Raw genomic sequence first — 13,185 nt, 5'->3', positions numbered from 1 at the left:
CCTTTGTAGTTAGAGGCCCCATAAAACAATCAGTTTAAGAGTACAACTTGAGATAGCATTGTTCTAGAAAAAGAAATGATATTGCTCTGGGGCAAATTAAATCTATCAATTTTATTAATTTTTCTTTTCAAACATTGCTTTCAATGCTGACATTAAATATAGAAGAGTAATTCATGTCTTAATTCATACATGTGCATGTATTAATATGCTATTATCATAAGTAGATAAAATAATATATTTGAACTCTTATTCACTTTCAAGCAGATAGAAATAGGAATATATAACATATTAAAAATGGAGAAATCAATCCATTAGTTTAATTTTATTTCTTTTCTTAAGGAGTCAAACGTTCAATTGCTCTGCAAAACAGTAATTGGTGCTGGCATGAAAAACATTATGTATCTTCTGTATAAAACAGGCAATGCTCTATGTTGCATTACTTTGGTTGGGTTTATACTTTTTAATTTTTTTAAGTGTTTGAACTTGCATAGGAAGTATGCATAAAATGAACCTTAATTGTGCTTATTCACAATTATGATTCATAAATGTTTGATTAGTTTTTTTACTTTTTTCATTATATTTTTATTTTTAAAAAATCACTGTTTTCCTAACTAAAAATCTTCATTTCCGCAATAATTTAGTAGCATCTAGAAATAATATAAGAGTTAACCTTTGTTAAGCCTCATCACATTGTGATGAAGGAAAATTTTTGCTTGATGTTTTATTTTTCCCCTTCTCAGAAACACTGTAAGGCATTCAAATAATGTAGGAAGAGTGCTCCAAGCTCACTTGTGACCTTTTCTTTCTCCCTGCCACTTCATTGCCCTTTAAAATCCCTCCTACCTTGCATGTACTTTGGCAATATTTTGGGGAAAGACATCTCACTCACCCATAAAAACAGACCTAAAGATAAAAAGATTATTGGGAAAAAACAGAATTAAGAATGTGAGCTGAGGATATATCTATTACTGTATCCATACATGTCCACATTTCTTTGTTTCCAGAAGCAGATGTTTCAAGAGAGGAGTGGGCGCATGCTTCAAGCCTTATCTCCAAGGCAAAGTCCCACAAGCAGTCCAACACGGGGACGTTCCCCATCACGTTCCCCATCTCCTCCTTCCCCTTGGCTCTTCAGAAAAGCTTCACCGCCTTCTTCCCCAAAGGTTGCCTCAGCATCCATTAGCAGTATGAGTGAAGGTGATGAGGATGAGAAGTAAAAAAGAAAAAAAATGTAGTAAAACAAAGAAGAAACATACCAATGGCTCACCATTCAGTTCAAACTAGAAGAAAGAAAATGATGCATGAGATGTTTCTGAAAAAGAAAGTTATTGAGATTATTGGAGCACTGAAGATATCAACTATAAAGTAGTATTTGCCAAAGGACAGCCTGTCAAAAAAGAAACATATGATGACAGAATATGTAACAACTTGACATTATTTCCCAACAGTTATGAATACTTTTTATGCTATTGCAGCTTTTGCTGCCTTAAGCTAATGGACTGTTTTGAGGATTGTTTACTGAAAGGTTAATTTGGCAAATGATGTTATTTTTGGATTCTTTTTGGTTAGAGAAGGCACATTTAAATTTGAATAACACTGCACTCTACTAAAAAGTTGGATCTAACACGAATAAATTGAAGTACTGCCTAGAAACAGCAAAAGCTCCTACGGTGCCAGGAAACACTCAAATAAAATCATGCTATTAGAATTAAGCTCTGTTTTTCACAGTGGACACAATATAGTTCTACTGAATTTAATTAATATTGCCTATTGAGCAGGCTTTTGTACACACCAGAGAAAGTTATTTAATGTGAAAAATTGGTGGGTTCAGTTTTATTACTATATGTCCTCTAAAGCTATTTTTTTTCTTTTTACAATTATTATTCAACATGATTTTATATCTGGTGAATTTGGTAAATTGACTCACAGAGCATGGTTCAATGTTTATATCATACACTATCATTTAAAACAATTTTTCCATATAACGGAGAAGAACCCAAGTGGATAATACATACCATTTATTATTTCAGATAAATAAACCTGGAAGAAGTCAAGGGTAGCATGAGTGCTGTCCCATTTTGATAAAATGTTTGGTAATGAGCATGTAATTCCATTGAGAATCTATGTGTAATTTTTCTATAGAAGCAAAGCATTATATTACAACTGACTTTTTATTGTCAAAATATCATATTAGATTTCAGTGGCCAACTTTTCAGCAATTACAAGAGCAGTTTGTTTTCTGCATATGGACTTAATAAAACATATTTTTTGTTTTATATGCTGTTATGTACTCTAGAACAGAGTTCCCCAACATTTCCAACTTTGTGAACTGATGGGAGGGGGAAGGGATGGCTCCACCCAAGTGGCCGGCAAGCATGTGCAGCTCCATTTGCACAAGCAAGGTGTCAGGGTTCCAAATAGCATCCAAAATTAAATCAGAGTTCAAGGCAAAGTATTGCTCAAAGTTCCAATTTATTAAGAGAACCACGTTGGCACATCTGTGAAAACCTGAATCTGAAGCTTTTTGGTTTTCCCCACCCAGTTGAAAGTTCAAGATCTTGCCTCCACACCCACAAGTCCATCACGTGGTCCAATCTTCCCCTGCCATGCTGGCAATTCCACCCATCCAGTTCCGGTCAAGTGCAGAGGTACCAAGACAAAAGATTACCTTGGCAATCTAAAAGGAATTTTATTTTAGTTATATCACATCCTACTCCTTACTACCCCCTCCCATTTCCCTACTATGGAAACAGCCTCATAGATAGAAGTGTGGCAGGCCAAAGATCTAAAAGGAACCTGACTGCAGGTCTGACAGACATCCTCTCCTCAGAAGAAAAATGTTTCCTGAAAAGAGAATAATGTAGGGGTTAACATAACAGAATTAACCACCTCTTCCCTCCCCCTTAGGGAGACCCTTTGACTTATCAGGAAACTTATCATGGAATTATTTTACTAACTTATCCGCTTTTAGGTTCCAGCTTTTCACCCAAGTAGCTTCGGGCAAAGGGTACCCCTTCCAATGCACTAAATATTGTAAGTGACCCCTATACAGCCTGGGAGTCCGATTTTTTTTCACCTCAGAATGTGTTTCCCCTTCTATCACTACAGGAGGAGGGGGAGGCTGGGTGGATGGTCTTATGCTGGACCCAATTACTGGCTTCATCAAGCTACAATGAAATACTGGGCAAATTTTCCCTAGGATTCTGCATAGACTGAGTTGAACTGTAACTGGGTTAATTATCTTCACTATTGGGAATGAACCTAGAAATTTTGGGCCAAATTTCTTGCTAGGCATTCTTTTATTTTCCTTTTTTTTTTTTTTGACAAATTTTTTTATTGTTTTAGTTAAGCAAAAAAAGATAAGAAAAAAAATCATCTTTCGTTACATCTTGTTGAAAGCGTATCGATTGGTTACAAATATATTCCGTGCGTTTCTTCCACAGTCCTTACATATACTTCATTCAAATCATGTTGTACATTTTAAGTCAAGAAAAAAAAGTTATGTATTTTACTATCCCTATACCATAATTTTCATTAGGTTACCATTGTTTAAACATGTTTTTATCTAGAATCATTTATATTAGAAGACACAACCACCTACTGGCATTCATTTACAATTTCAATAGATCTCCAATACCATTACACCTTTATGACATGTTCTAAAATTAATTCGGTTAAGTAAGATATCTAAGCATCCCCCCCCCCCCCCCGGTAACACACCTGTATGTATCATTGTTATTATTGTAGTTAACTAAAGGTTATTTACTGATTATCTCACCTCTCCTCTCCAGGCCCATACAATATTATAACTTTATAACCATCTTTAAACAATGATTTATTAATAAGATTTATAGGACTTTTCCCTCAATCCCAAATTAGTTAATTACGTGCTAAGAAAATAAACATTAGACATCTAAGACAATCTAAGAAATATTAACATTTCTACTTGACAATCACCCAGAATGTATATTAGCATTTCTACGGCCTGGTTATTGATCCTAACTAGGGTTATCATTTCTCTATTAGTATCATAGTAAATTTATGTTAATGGATAAACATTCAGTGGTAATTTAAAACAGTCTATAAGGTACTAAAATCTCTACTTAATAATCATAAAAAATTAACTAGCTTTTTTCCATCAATTGGCATTATTAACCAGTATCTTTCCAGTAACAAAATGGTCTTTCATCTCTCGCCAGCTGTTGTGTCAATTCTATATCCAGAACTTTTCCAGGGTTTAACCCTGAGCCAAGGTGGCGCAGTGGTTAAATGCAGCACTGCAGGCTACTGCTAGATCAGCAGGTCAGCGGTTCAAATCTCAACGGCTCAGGGTTGACTCAGCCTTCCATCCTTCCGAGGTGGGTAAAATGAGGACCCAGATTGTTGGGGGCAATATGCTGACTCTCTGTAAACTGCTTAGAGAGGCCTGAAAGGCCTATGAAGTGGTATATAAGTCTACTGCTATTTAAGACTTCTCTTCACACATTGAAGCTTAAACTATCTTTTATGTAGTTTTGTTGCCCTTGAGCTGTTATTAATGTAAGCTTAACTTCAGTTGTCAGGTTTGTTTCTGAATAGATTTGTCTTATTAACTCCATCTTTTTCACTCTTTCTTTTTCTCCTACATCTTGGAGTTTGGGGTGGAACACCAAATTATCAAAGTCACTTTTGTGACCTTGGGTCTTTATCAGGTTTTAAAGAGATGTTCCAAACCCTTTTGTTGCACAGTCAGTATAGTCAGATAAGAGTGAACAAAGAAAACATTGCTACAGCAGCAAAGGAAAAAAAGCTTCAGACTTGGGCTTCCAAGTGGCAGATTCGATTCTTTTAAAACCTCTTTCCTTAAGTATCTCCAATATAATATTGCAACAAGTAGAAGAAGAAATTTATTAAAGTAAAAAGAGTTTTAATTTAAGCCAAAAAAGTTAAAGTAGTAAAGGGAAATAGGAAAAAAAAGATCCCTTCACCTCCAGCGGGAAAAAACCAAAGCATTGCAATCACTCAATCTACAAAAGATTACAAGTAAGAGCAAAAAACTTTCTAAGGCAGTCCAATGGGGATTAAATACGCTGCTTTGTTCTTGCTTAATGGACTAATTAAGCTTAAGAAAAGAGTTTCTTAGGGCAATCTTCTAAAAGAAAAGAAAAAAAAATCTCACCAGGTAGAAACACTTTCATTCTCTCTTCCTGGAGCCATCTCCAACTATGTCAGCTGGGGGGGGGGCTGCCTGTTTGCCGCCAGTTGGAAGCACTCCCCTTGGGTCGATCAGGGACTTTGCGATGTCCCTGCGACCAGCAAGGTCTTGTCTTCCCAGTCATTGTCTCTTCGGGACTGTTTAGGTCCTGCCGGACAGTCCAGGGGCAAAAGTGTCATTGGCGGATTCGGACAGCCGAATCCGCACAATGTATTATTGCGACATTGGCTCCTCCCCTCTAGGCATTCTTAATCGTATGTATTTGGTAGATACGAAAACTTTGTCCCCCACATGAAAGCGGGGTTGGAACGAGCAGTGTTTATCAGCTTGCTTCTTGTAGGCTTCTGCTGCTTCTAGAGCTTTTTTCGTATTTTCCCATCCTTTCAGTCAGAGACATGGAGGAGGGAGGTTCTGTAAACAGCTCAGGCATGGGAACACATTCCATGCTGCTGGTAATTTGGAAAGGAGTTAATCCAGTGCTGCTGTGGACTGCGTTGTTGTATGCCACTTCGACAAAGGGTAGCAAGTCCAACCAGTTGTCTTGCTGATAGTCCACATAACACCAGATGTATTGTTCCACCATCGCATTATCCCTCTCCGCTGCTCTGTTTGTGCTTGGATGAAACACTGAACTCAGTCCTTGTGTGGACTCAATGGACCTCAGGAACTCTCTCCAGAACTTGGCAGTGAACTGGATTCCGCGGTCTGAAATGATCCTCCTGGGCACTCCATGCAGGTGATAAATGTGTTTCACAAATATTTTCTCTAATTTCTTTGCAGACAGCAATCCCGAAGAAGCGATGAAATGCGCCTGCTTGGAAAACAAATCAATAACTATCCAGATTACTCTATTCCCGCTGCTGTCTGGGAGCTCAATGATGAAGTCCATTGCAATCTCTTCCCATGGTCAGCTAGGGCTGGAGATCCATTGTAGTAGTTCAGGGGGCTTCCCAGGCCGTATTTTCATCATCGTACAAGTAGCACAGCTTTTTATGTAATCTTCCACTTCCGATTTCATCTTTGGTCACCAAAATTGGCGGCTGGCAAGGAGGAGCATTTTTAGGAATCCAAAGTGGCCTTCTAATTTCACATTACAGCTTTGTTGTAGAACTTTCAGCCTCAACCCCAAAGGGATGTAAAGTTTGGATCCCTTCCAGGCTAAGCCATCTTTCATTGTTAGGATGTCCTTGTTATTGTTGAGCCACTGGTCTGCTGGGAGCACCAATTTCATCACTGTCATCAGCTTATCCTGGCTTTGGGTGGTGACTTCGGCTGCCTTTTGGTGGAAGGAAGAAAGGATGTGTTGAACCACTTCTTCCTTCTTACTGTCATACTGCGGTTTTCTTGACAAGGCATCACCAACAAATTCTTCCCTGCAGGGATGTGTTTCAGTTCGAATATGAATCTTTGGAAGTATTGTGCCCAGCAAACTTGCTTTGGGAACAGTCTTCGATGGGCTTTGAGAGCTTCGAGGTTTTTATGCTCAGTCCAGACCTTGAACAGCACATTCCCCCCTTCCAGGAAGTGTCTCCAAGTGAGCAGGGACCATCTGATCACATACACCTCTTTCTCCCAAATGGCCCACCTCCTTTCAGCAGTGGTGAGTTTTTTGGAGGTGTAAGAGCACAGAAAGAGGTGCTCTTCTTTATTGTTTTACAGTAGCATTGCTGCTACCGCTACATCATTGGCATCTGTCTGGATTATGAATTGTCGTTCTGGGTTGGGGTGTTGCAGTATGGGCTCTTGGGCAAAGAGCCATTTTAATTTCTCAAAGGCTTTTTGACAGTCCATTGTCCACTTTAGGGGTTGGTTTGCTTTTGGCTTTGTCAGGGAAGGCCCCATTTTTAATAGTTCAGTCAATGAAAGCCAGAATAAATTGCATGTGGAAATTGGCAAATCCAAGAAAGCTCTGTAATTGTCTGAGAGTATTTGGAGGTTTCCAGTCTAACACAGCTTTCACTTTTCCTGGATCCATTTCTACCCCCTCATTGGAGATGCAATAACCAAGGTAATCTAGTGACATTTTGTGGAACTCACACTTTGATAATTTTGCGTATAGCTTGGTGGCTAGAAGTTTTTCCAGGACTTGCTGTACCAGCTTCATGTATTCTTCCAGCGTTTCAGAAAAGATCAAGATGTCATTGAGATAAACAAGCACTCTGCAGTACAGGTGCTCATATAGCACCTCATTTATGTACTGCATGAAGGCTGTGGGTGCTCCTTGTAGCCCAAATGGCATGACTTTGAATTGAAAGCTGCCAAAGGGGCAGTTAAAAGCGGTCTTTCATTCATCTCCCTCTCTGATTCATATGTGGTAATACGCTTCTCTCGTCCAGCTTGGTGAACATGTTGCTTTTAATCAAGTGGTTCAACATATCTTTCATGAGGAGGAGGGGATAGGTGTTCTTCACGCATACACCATTCAACCCCCACATATCAATACAAAGACAAACACCACCATCTTTCTTTTCTCTGAAGAGCACTGGGACACTACTTTCGACTTTGCTGGTTCCATAAAGCCCTGCTTCAAATTGATGTCAATGTACTTCCTCAATTCAACCATCTCCTTGGGAGTCATGGAGTACATTTTCAGCTTTGGTAGGGTAGCTCCAGGTTTGAATTCTATTGCGCAATCTATGGGTCGGTGAGGGGGAAGATAGTTGCAATCTTCCACATTGAACACCCCCACCAAGTCCCAGTAGTCTTTTGGTACTTGTTGGATCCCTGGGAATTTTGCGTCTGCAGCAGGTGCTGCAGGTTCTGGGCGGTCTGGGCTATTGGGTCTAATCATCCTTGAGTGGCCCTTTGGCTCCACCGGTGGTAACGGCCCAAAGCCGATAATCAATTTCCTAACATCCTCCCACTTTATTGTAGGTGTCCACTTGTCCAGCCATGCAAGCCCCAAGATAATTAATTCTGGCATCTTTGGAGCCACAATGAATCTGAGGAACTCATAGTGGTGGCTTATCTGTAATTTTACCAGTTCAGTCATTAACATGGCTGGAGTCCCCCAAATTAGCATTCCATCTACCTGCTCAAAACAAATGGGATGGGCTAGAGGTCTTGTGCGTATGCCTAGTTACTCTACAATCAACATGCTGATTAAGCATCGGGTGCAGCCTGTGTCTACGTCTGCTTCAACTTCCCCTTCCACCCCCATTTTGGGTACTTGGAGCTTGGCTTTGATGACGAAGGGACTGACGGGTGCACTTACCATTGGGTCGTCTACACTATTCTCCTCCTCTGAGGTGGAAGGGGTTTCCTCATCAGTTGGACTTTTCGTCACCTTAGGTTGGGGATCAGCTTTCTGAGGTTGTTGGGCCAGATGACTCTTTTCCGATGGCTTCTGGGGTCTTCTCTTTACCCCTCTGGCGGTTGGTGTGCATGTTTGTGAGATTGGGGCTGGGGTCAAGTACTCTGATGCTCTGTGGCCAGATTGACAGCAACGGTAGCATTTTATTGCCCCCCCCCCCCGAGGGAAGGAACCTGGTTGCATCTCTTAACTCAGAAGCCACCTCATCGTGGTGCTTCGCTATTCACCCTGCAGCTTCCCCCTCATTCATCCCTTCTGCCATTGTCGAGATTAATCCACTGTCAGAAAGTGGGGCAAGAGTCTGTTGGGGCATTGCAGGTGGGACTAGAATCGGGTGTGTGTGTCAATCTCTGGGTTTGCCCCTGCCCAGTTATCTGAAATGGTGCCATCTGCTGAGGGAAGGCAGGCACCTACTGGTATCTCTCCCATCCATGACCTGGGGAAAAAGCCCACCATGGTGGTGCTTGATTCAAAGGCTGCAGCCCAAACATTGGTGGCTGCCTATGGGGATATGTGGCTCAATCTCCTTTCTTCTGGCTAGATTGATTTCCCCATATTGGTGGGGGATCCGTCTGCAGCCCAGCTGTAAGGTAATGGGTCATTTCATTTGTCGCTGTGTGGAAGAAATAAAAATCTCCACTCCAGTGCATTGCAGAGCCTCTCCTAGGGAAGGAAAACATGGGCTGAGCCAGAGCCCAACTAGGTGGTCCTGAGCTAAAGCGAGGGTTCATTTCACTCACTTTCTGCTGCACAAGTTGGTCTGGGAGGCCCAAATCATCTGGTCAGCTAGTGGGTAGTTGCTTTGGTCTTCTCCAGCCATGTGTCAAAACAGCCCTTTCAACCCCTTTCGGCTCTAACAACATTTCCCCATATGCCATAAATCTCCGGGTGTCCTCCTCTGCAGCCCCCCTTACAGCTTTGGAATGTCTGCAGATTGTCTTGGCACAGAGAAGCAATCCATCATCTGCTACATTCCCCTCCATCTTCACTGATATTTTACACTGTCCCAGGTCGGATCAATGCTGGGAGTCAGCACCGTGCCCAGCGCCCCAACTGCAGGGGTAGCTGGCGAAGTATTTTAAGGGAGATTTGGGTTAATGTCAGGGTTCCAGATAGCATCCAAAATTAAATCAGAGTCCAAAGTATTGCTCAAAGTTCCAATTTATTAAGAGAGTCATGTTGGCACATCTGTGAAGATCCAAATCTGAAAGCTTCTTGGTTTTCCCCACCCAGTTGAAAGTTCAAGATCTTGCCCCAACACCCACAAGTCCATCACATGGTCCAACCTTCCACTGCCATGCTGGAAGTTCCACTCATCCAGTTCTGGTCAGGTGCAGAGGTACCAAGACAAAGAATGACCTTGGCAATCTAAAAGGAATTTTATTTTGGTTACATCACATCCTACTCCTTACTATCCCACTCCCATTTCCTCACTATAGAAACAGCATAGTAGATAGAAGTGTGGCAGGCCAAAGATCCAAAAGGAACCTGGCTGCAGGCCTGACACAAGGTGCATATGTATTTGCTGCTCACTTAAATGGACTACGCATACTGATCCACTTCTTGTGCAAGTGAGGATGCATGTGCGTGTCTGTGCATTTGCCAGCATTTCTATTGCAAACCCTTTACGGCCCACAGGTTGGGGACCCCTGCTCTAGAACAGCATTTCCCAGCTTAATGTCTTTTAAATATGTTAGACAATTTTCCCTAACCCTTAACATATCTGAGGATGAATTGGGGAAAACATGTCTAGAAACACATGTATATAGCATATAACAAAAAATTATAAGCAAACAGCCTATGTCACTGGCATTCCATCTGTTAATATTCAAAAACAGACATGAGAAATTTACTTTGCAAAAAACACTTAGGATGTGATTGGAACTTCAGAATACTCCTTATGCAGCCTATTGTCTTTTTTGCAAGGGAAGTGGATCTCTTTGATAGCCCTATTGTGTTTTACAATGTTCTTTAAACACCAGTTTTTACTGATCAACTAACAGCTGAAATGTCTCCCATCAGCCTTTCAATTTTTTAAAATGACAATAAAGATTACCAAGTGAAAGAAATGATTTGTGATATTATAGCAGACCTGCCTAATTTATGCCTATCAAGCTTAATGAAGCCCACTAGTTGTGGCTATTAAAGTGCCCTTCAAATCAAACTGATTCCCATGTGTGCATTGAAACATCTTTTTTTTTCAAACCTCTGTCCTCCCCTTCTTCTGAAATATTTGAGTTACAGATATAGATTAACAGAGTTGGAAGGGATCTTGTAAATCATCTAGTCCAGCCTCCCGCCCAGCAGACCCAACCCCATTTTTGACAGATGGCAGTCCAATCTCTTCTTGAAAGCTTCCAATGATGAAGCTGCCACAATTTTCGAAGGCAAGCTTTTCCATTGGTTGGTTATTCTCACTGTCAGAAAATTTCTCCTTATTTCTAATTGAATATATCCTTGCTCAGTTTCCATCTATTATTCCTTGTCTGGCCTTCAGGTGCTTTAGAAAATAGCTTGACCTTCCTATTTGTGGCAGCCCCTCAAATATTGGAACACTGCTATCATGTCTCCCCTGGTTCTTCTCTTCACTAGACTAGCCATGCTCAGTTCCTGTAACCATTCATTGTATGTTTTAGCCTCCAGTCCAGAGATGGGTTCTTACCAGTTCAGACTGGTTTGGCCAAGTGGGTAGTAACTCAGCCTGCCATGCCCCCAAACCAGTTCTATCTTGTTTTTCCTTCTGCGCATGCCCAGAAGCATTTTTTTTATTACTGTGCAGGCGTAGCAGGTATCAAGTGCGCACATGTACAAAGCGTGTCCCTGAGCAAACTGGCAGTAGTAGAAACTGGAAGCCACCCCTGCTCCAGTAATCATCTTGGTTGCTTCCTCTGCACTCTTTCTAGAGTCTCAACTTTTTATAGTGGGTGGCCAAAACTGGATGCAATACTCTAGGTGTGGTCTTACTAAGGCTTTATAGGGTGGTATTAGTACCTCACTTGATTTTGATTGTATCCATCTGTTAATGCAATTTACAGTGGTTATTAGGGAAAGTCTCAGATCTCAGGAGGTCACTGTGCCTCAGATAGGCGGATGTGAGTCCCTTTTTGTGAAATGGGGCCTTGGAGTTCAGGTGGGCCTTTCTGTTATGTACCTCTCTCCCTGCTACATTTCATCGGCCCTGCCGGAGCTGCTGATTATGTTAGCTGGATTGGCAGTTGATTTCCCCAGGCTTATGATCCTGGGGGATTTCAATCTGCCTTCCATTGGCGAGACATCCGAGTCAGCTCAGGAGTTCATGGCTTCCATGACGGCTATGGACCTAACTCAGACCCCACCCATAATGGGGGGACGCACGCTCGACCTGATTTTTGTCTCTGGGCAGTGGATGAATGATCTAGATTTAGGGGATATTTCTATCCAACCCTTGTCATGATCAGATCATTTCCTCCTCAGGCTTGACTTCCATACTGCTACCCCTCACTGCAGGGAGGCGGAACCGACTAGATGGTTCCACCCCAGGTGCCTGATGGACCCTGAAAGGTTCCTGATGGAGCTTGGGACTTTTCCTGAATCCCTTGCTCACAACTCGACCGAAGCCCTAGTGGAAGCCTGGGATAGGGTGGCCACTGGGGCTTTGGATTGTGTTGTGCCTTTGCGGCCTCTGACCTGGTGTCGATCCCGGGTAGCTCCCTGGTTTACCGAGGAGCTCCGGGAGATGAAACACCAGAAAAGATGCCTAGAGAATGGTTGGAGGGCCAGCCAGTCCGAATCTGATCGAACACTAGTAAGGATTCATATTAAATCCTACTTAGTGGCGATAAAAGCGGCAAAGCAGCAACATTTTTCCGCTCTTATCGCATCCGCAGATAACTATCCAGCCGCTCTGTTTAGGGTGACCCGCTCCTTACTTAACCAAAGAGCTGGGAAAGACCACTTGCAGGGTAGGGCTGAAGAATTTGTTCAGTATCTGCAGGATAAAATCGCTCAGATCCGGACGGGCTTGGACTCTGACTGGGTAGATTTGGGCGAGTCGACGGGGATGAATCTTGTGGAGACCATCTGGGATGAGTTTGATCCTGTGACCCCCCGAGGGCATGGACAGGATTATGGGGAGACTCAGTGCTGCCATTTGTATGCTGGACCCGTGTCCCTCTTGGTTAGTTTCGGTTTCCCGGGAAGTGACTCGAGGCTCGCTCCAGGCGATTACCAATGCTTCTTTGAGAGAGGGGTTCTTTCCCACAGCCTTGAAGGAGGCGGTGGTGAGGCCCCTCCTTAAGAAGCCTTCCCTGGACCCAGCTTCTTTAGCCAACTATCGTCCGGTCTCCAACCTTCGCTTTGTAGTGAAGGTTGTTGAGAATGTGGTAGCACGTCAGCTTCCCCAGTCCCTGGATGAAGCTGTCTATCTAGATCCGTTTCAGTTGGGTTTCAGGCCTGGATACAGCACAGAGACGGCATTGGTCGCGTTGGTCGATGATCTCTGGCAGGCCCGGGATAGGGGCTGTTCCTCTGTCCTGGTCCTATTAGACCTCTCAGCGGCTTTCGATACCATCAACCATGGTATCCTACTGCGACGACTCGAAGGGTTGGGAGTGGGGGGCACTGTTTTACGGTGGTTCTCCTCCTACCTGTCGGATCAGTTGCAGTTTGTGTTGACTGGAGAGCAGGGATAGACCCCGAG

At 42.5% G+C, this 13,185-nt stretch overlaps 1 protein-coding gene across 1 annotated transcript in view; it reads left to right on the top strand.

Annotated features, from left to right (window-relative positions):
* The window catches only part of PCYT1B (phosphate cytidylyltransferase 1B, choline), a 61,841-nt gene extending 59,565 nt beyond the window's left edge, over window positions 1-2,276 (top strand). Inside the window, exon 8 of the mRNA XM_087726528.1 lies at window positions 1,005-2,276. Coding sequence (XP_087582654.1) covers window positions 1,005-1,217 — 213 coding nt within the window. The 3' untranslated portion in view covers window positions 1,218-2,276. The remainder of the gene's footprint in view (window positions 1-1,004) is intronic.
* The last annotated feature ends 10,909 nt before the right edge of the window (window positions 2,277-13,185 follow it).

The sequence above is a fragment of the Thamnophis sirtalis genome, unplaced genomic scaffold, assembly GCF_051295495.1.
Source record: "Thamnophis sirtalis isolate CommonGarterSnake01/CBP01778 unplaced genomic scaffold, rThaSir2_p1.2 scaffold_12, whole genome shotgun sequence".
In the NCBI taxonomy this organism is placed as follows: Eukaryota; Metazoa; Chordata; class Lepidosauria; order Squamata; family Natricidae; genus Thamnophis; species Thamnophis sirtalis.
Note: the sequence above shows the minus strand (reverse complement) of the source record. Positions and strands in the feature narration are given on the sequence as shown.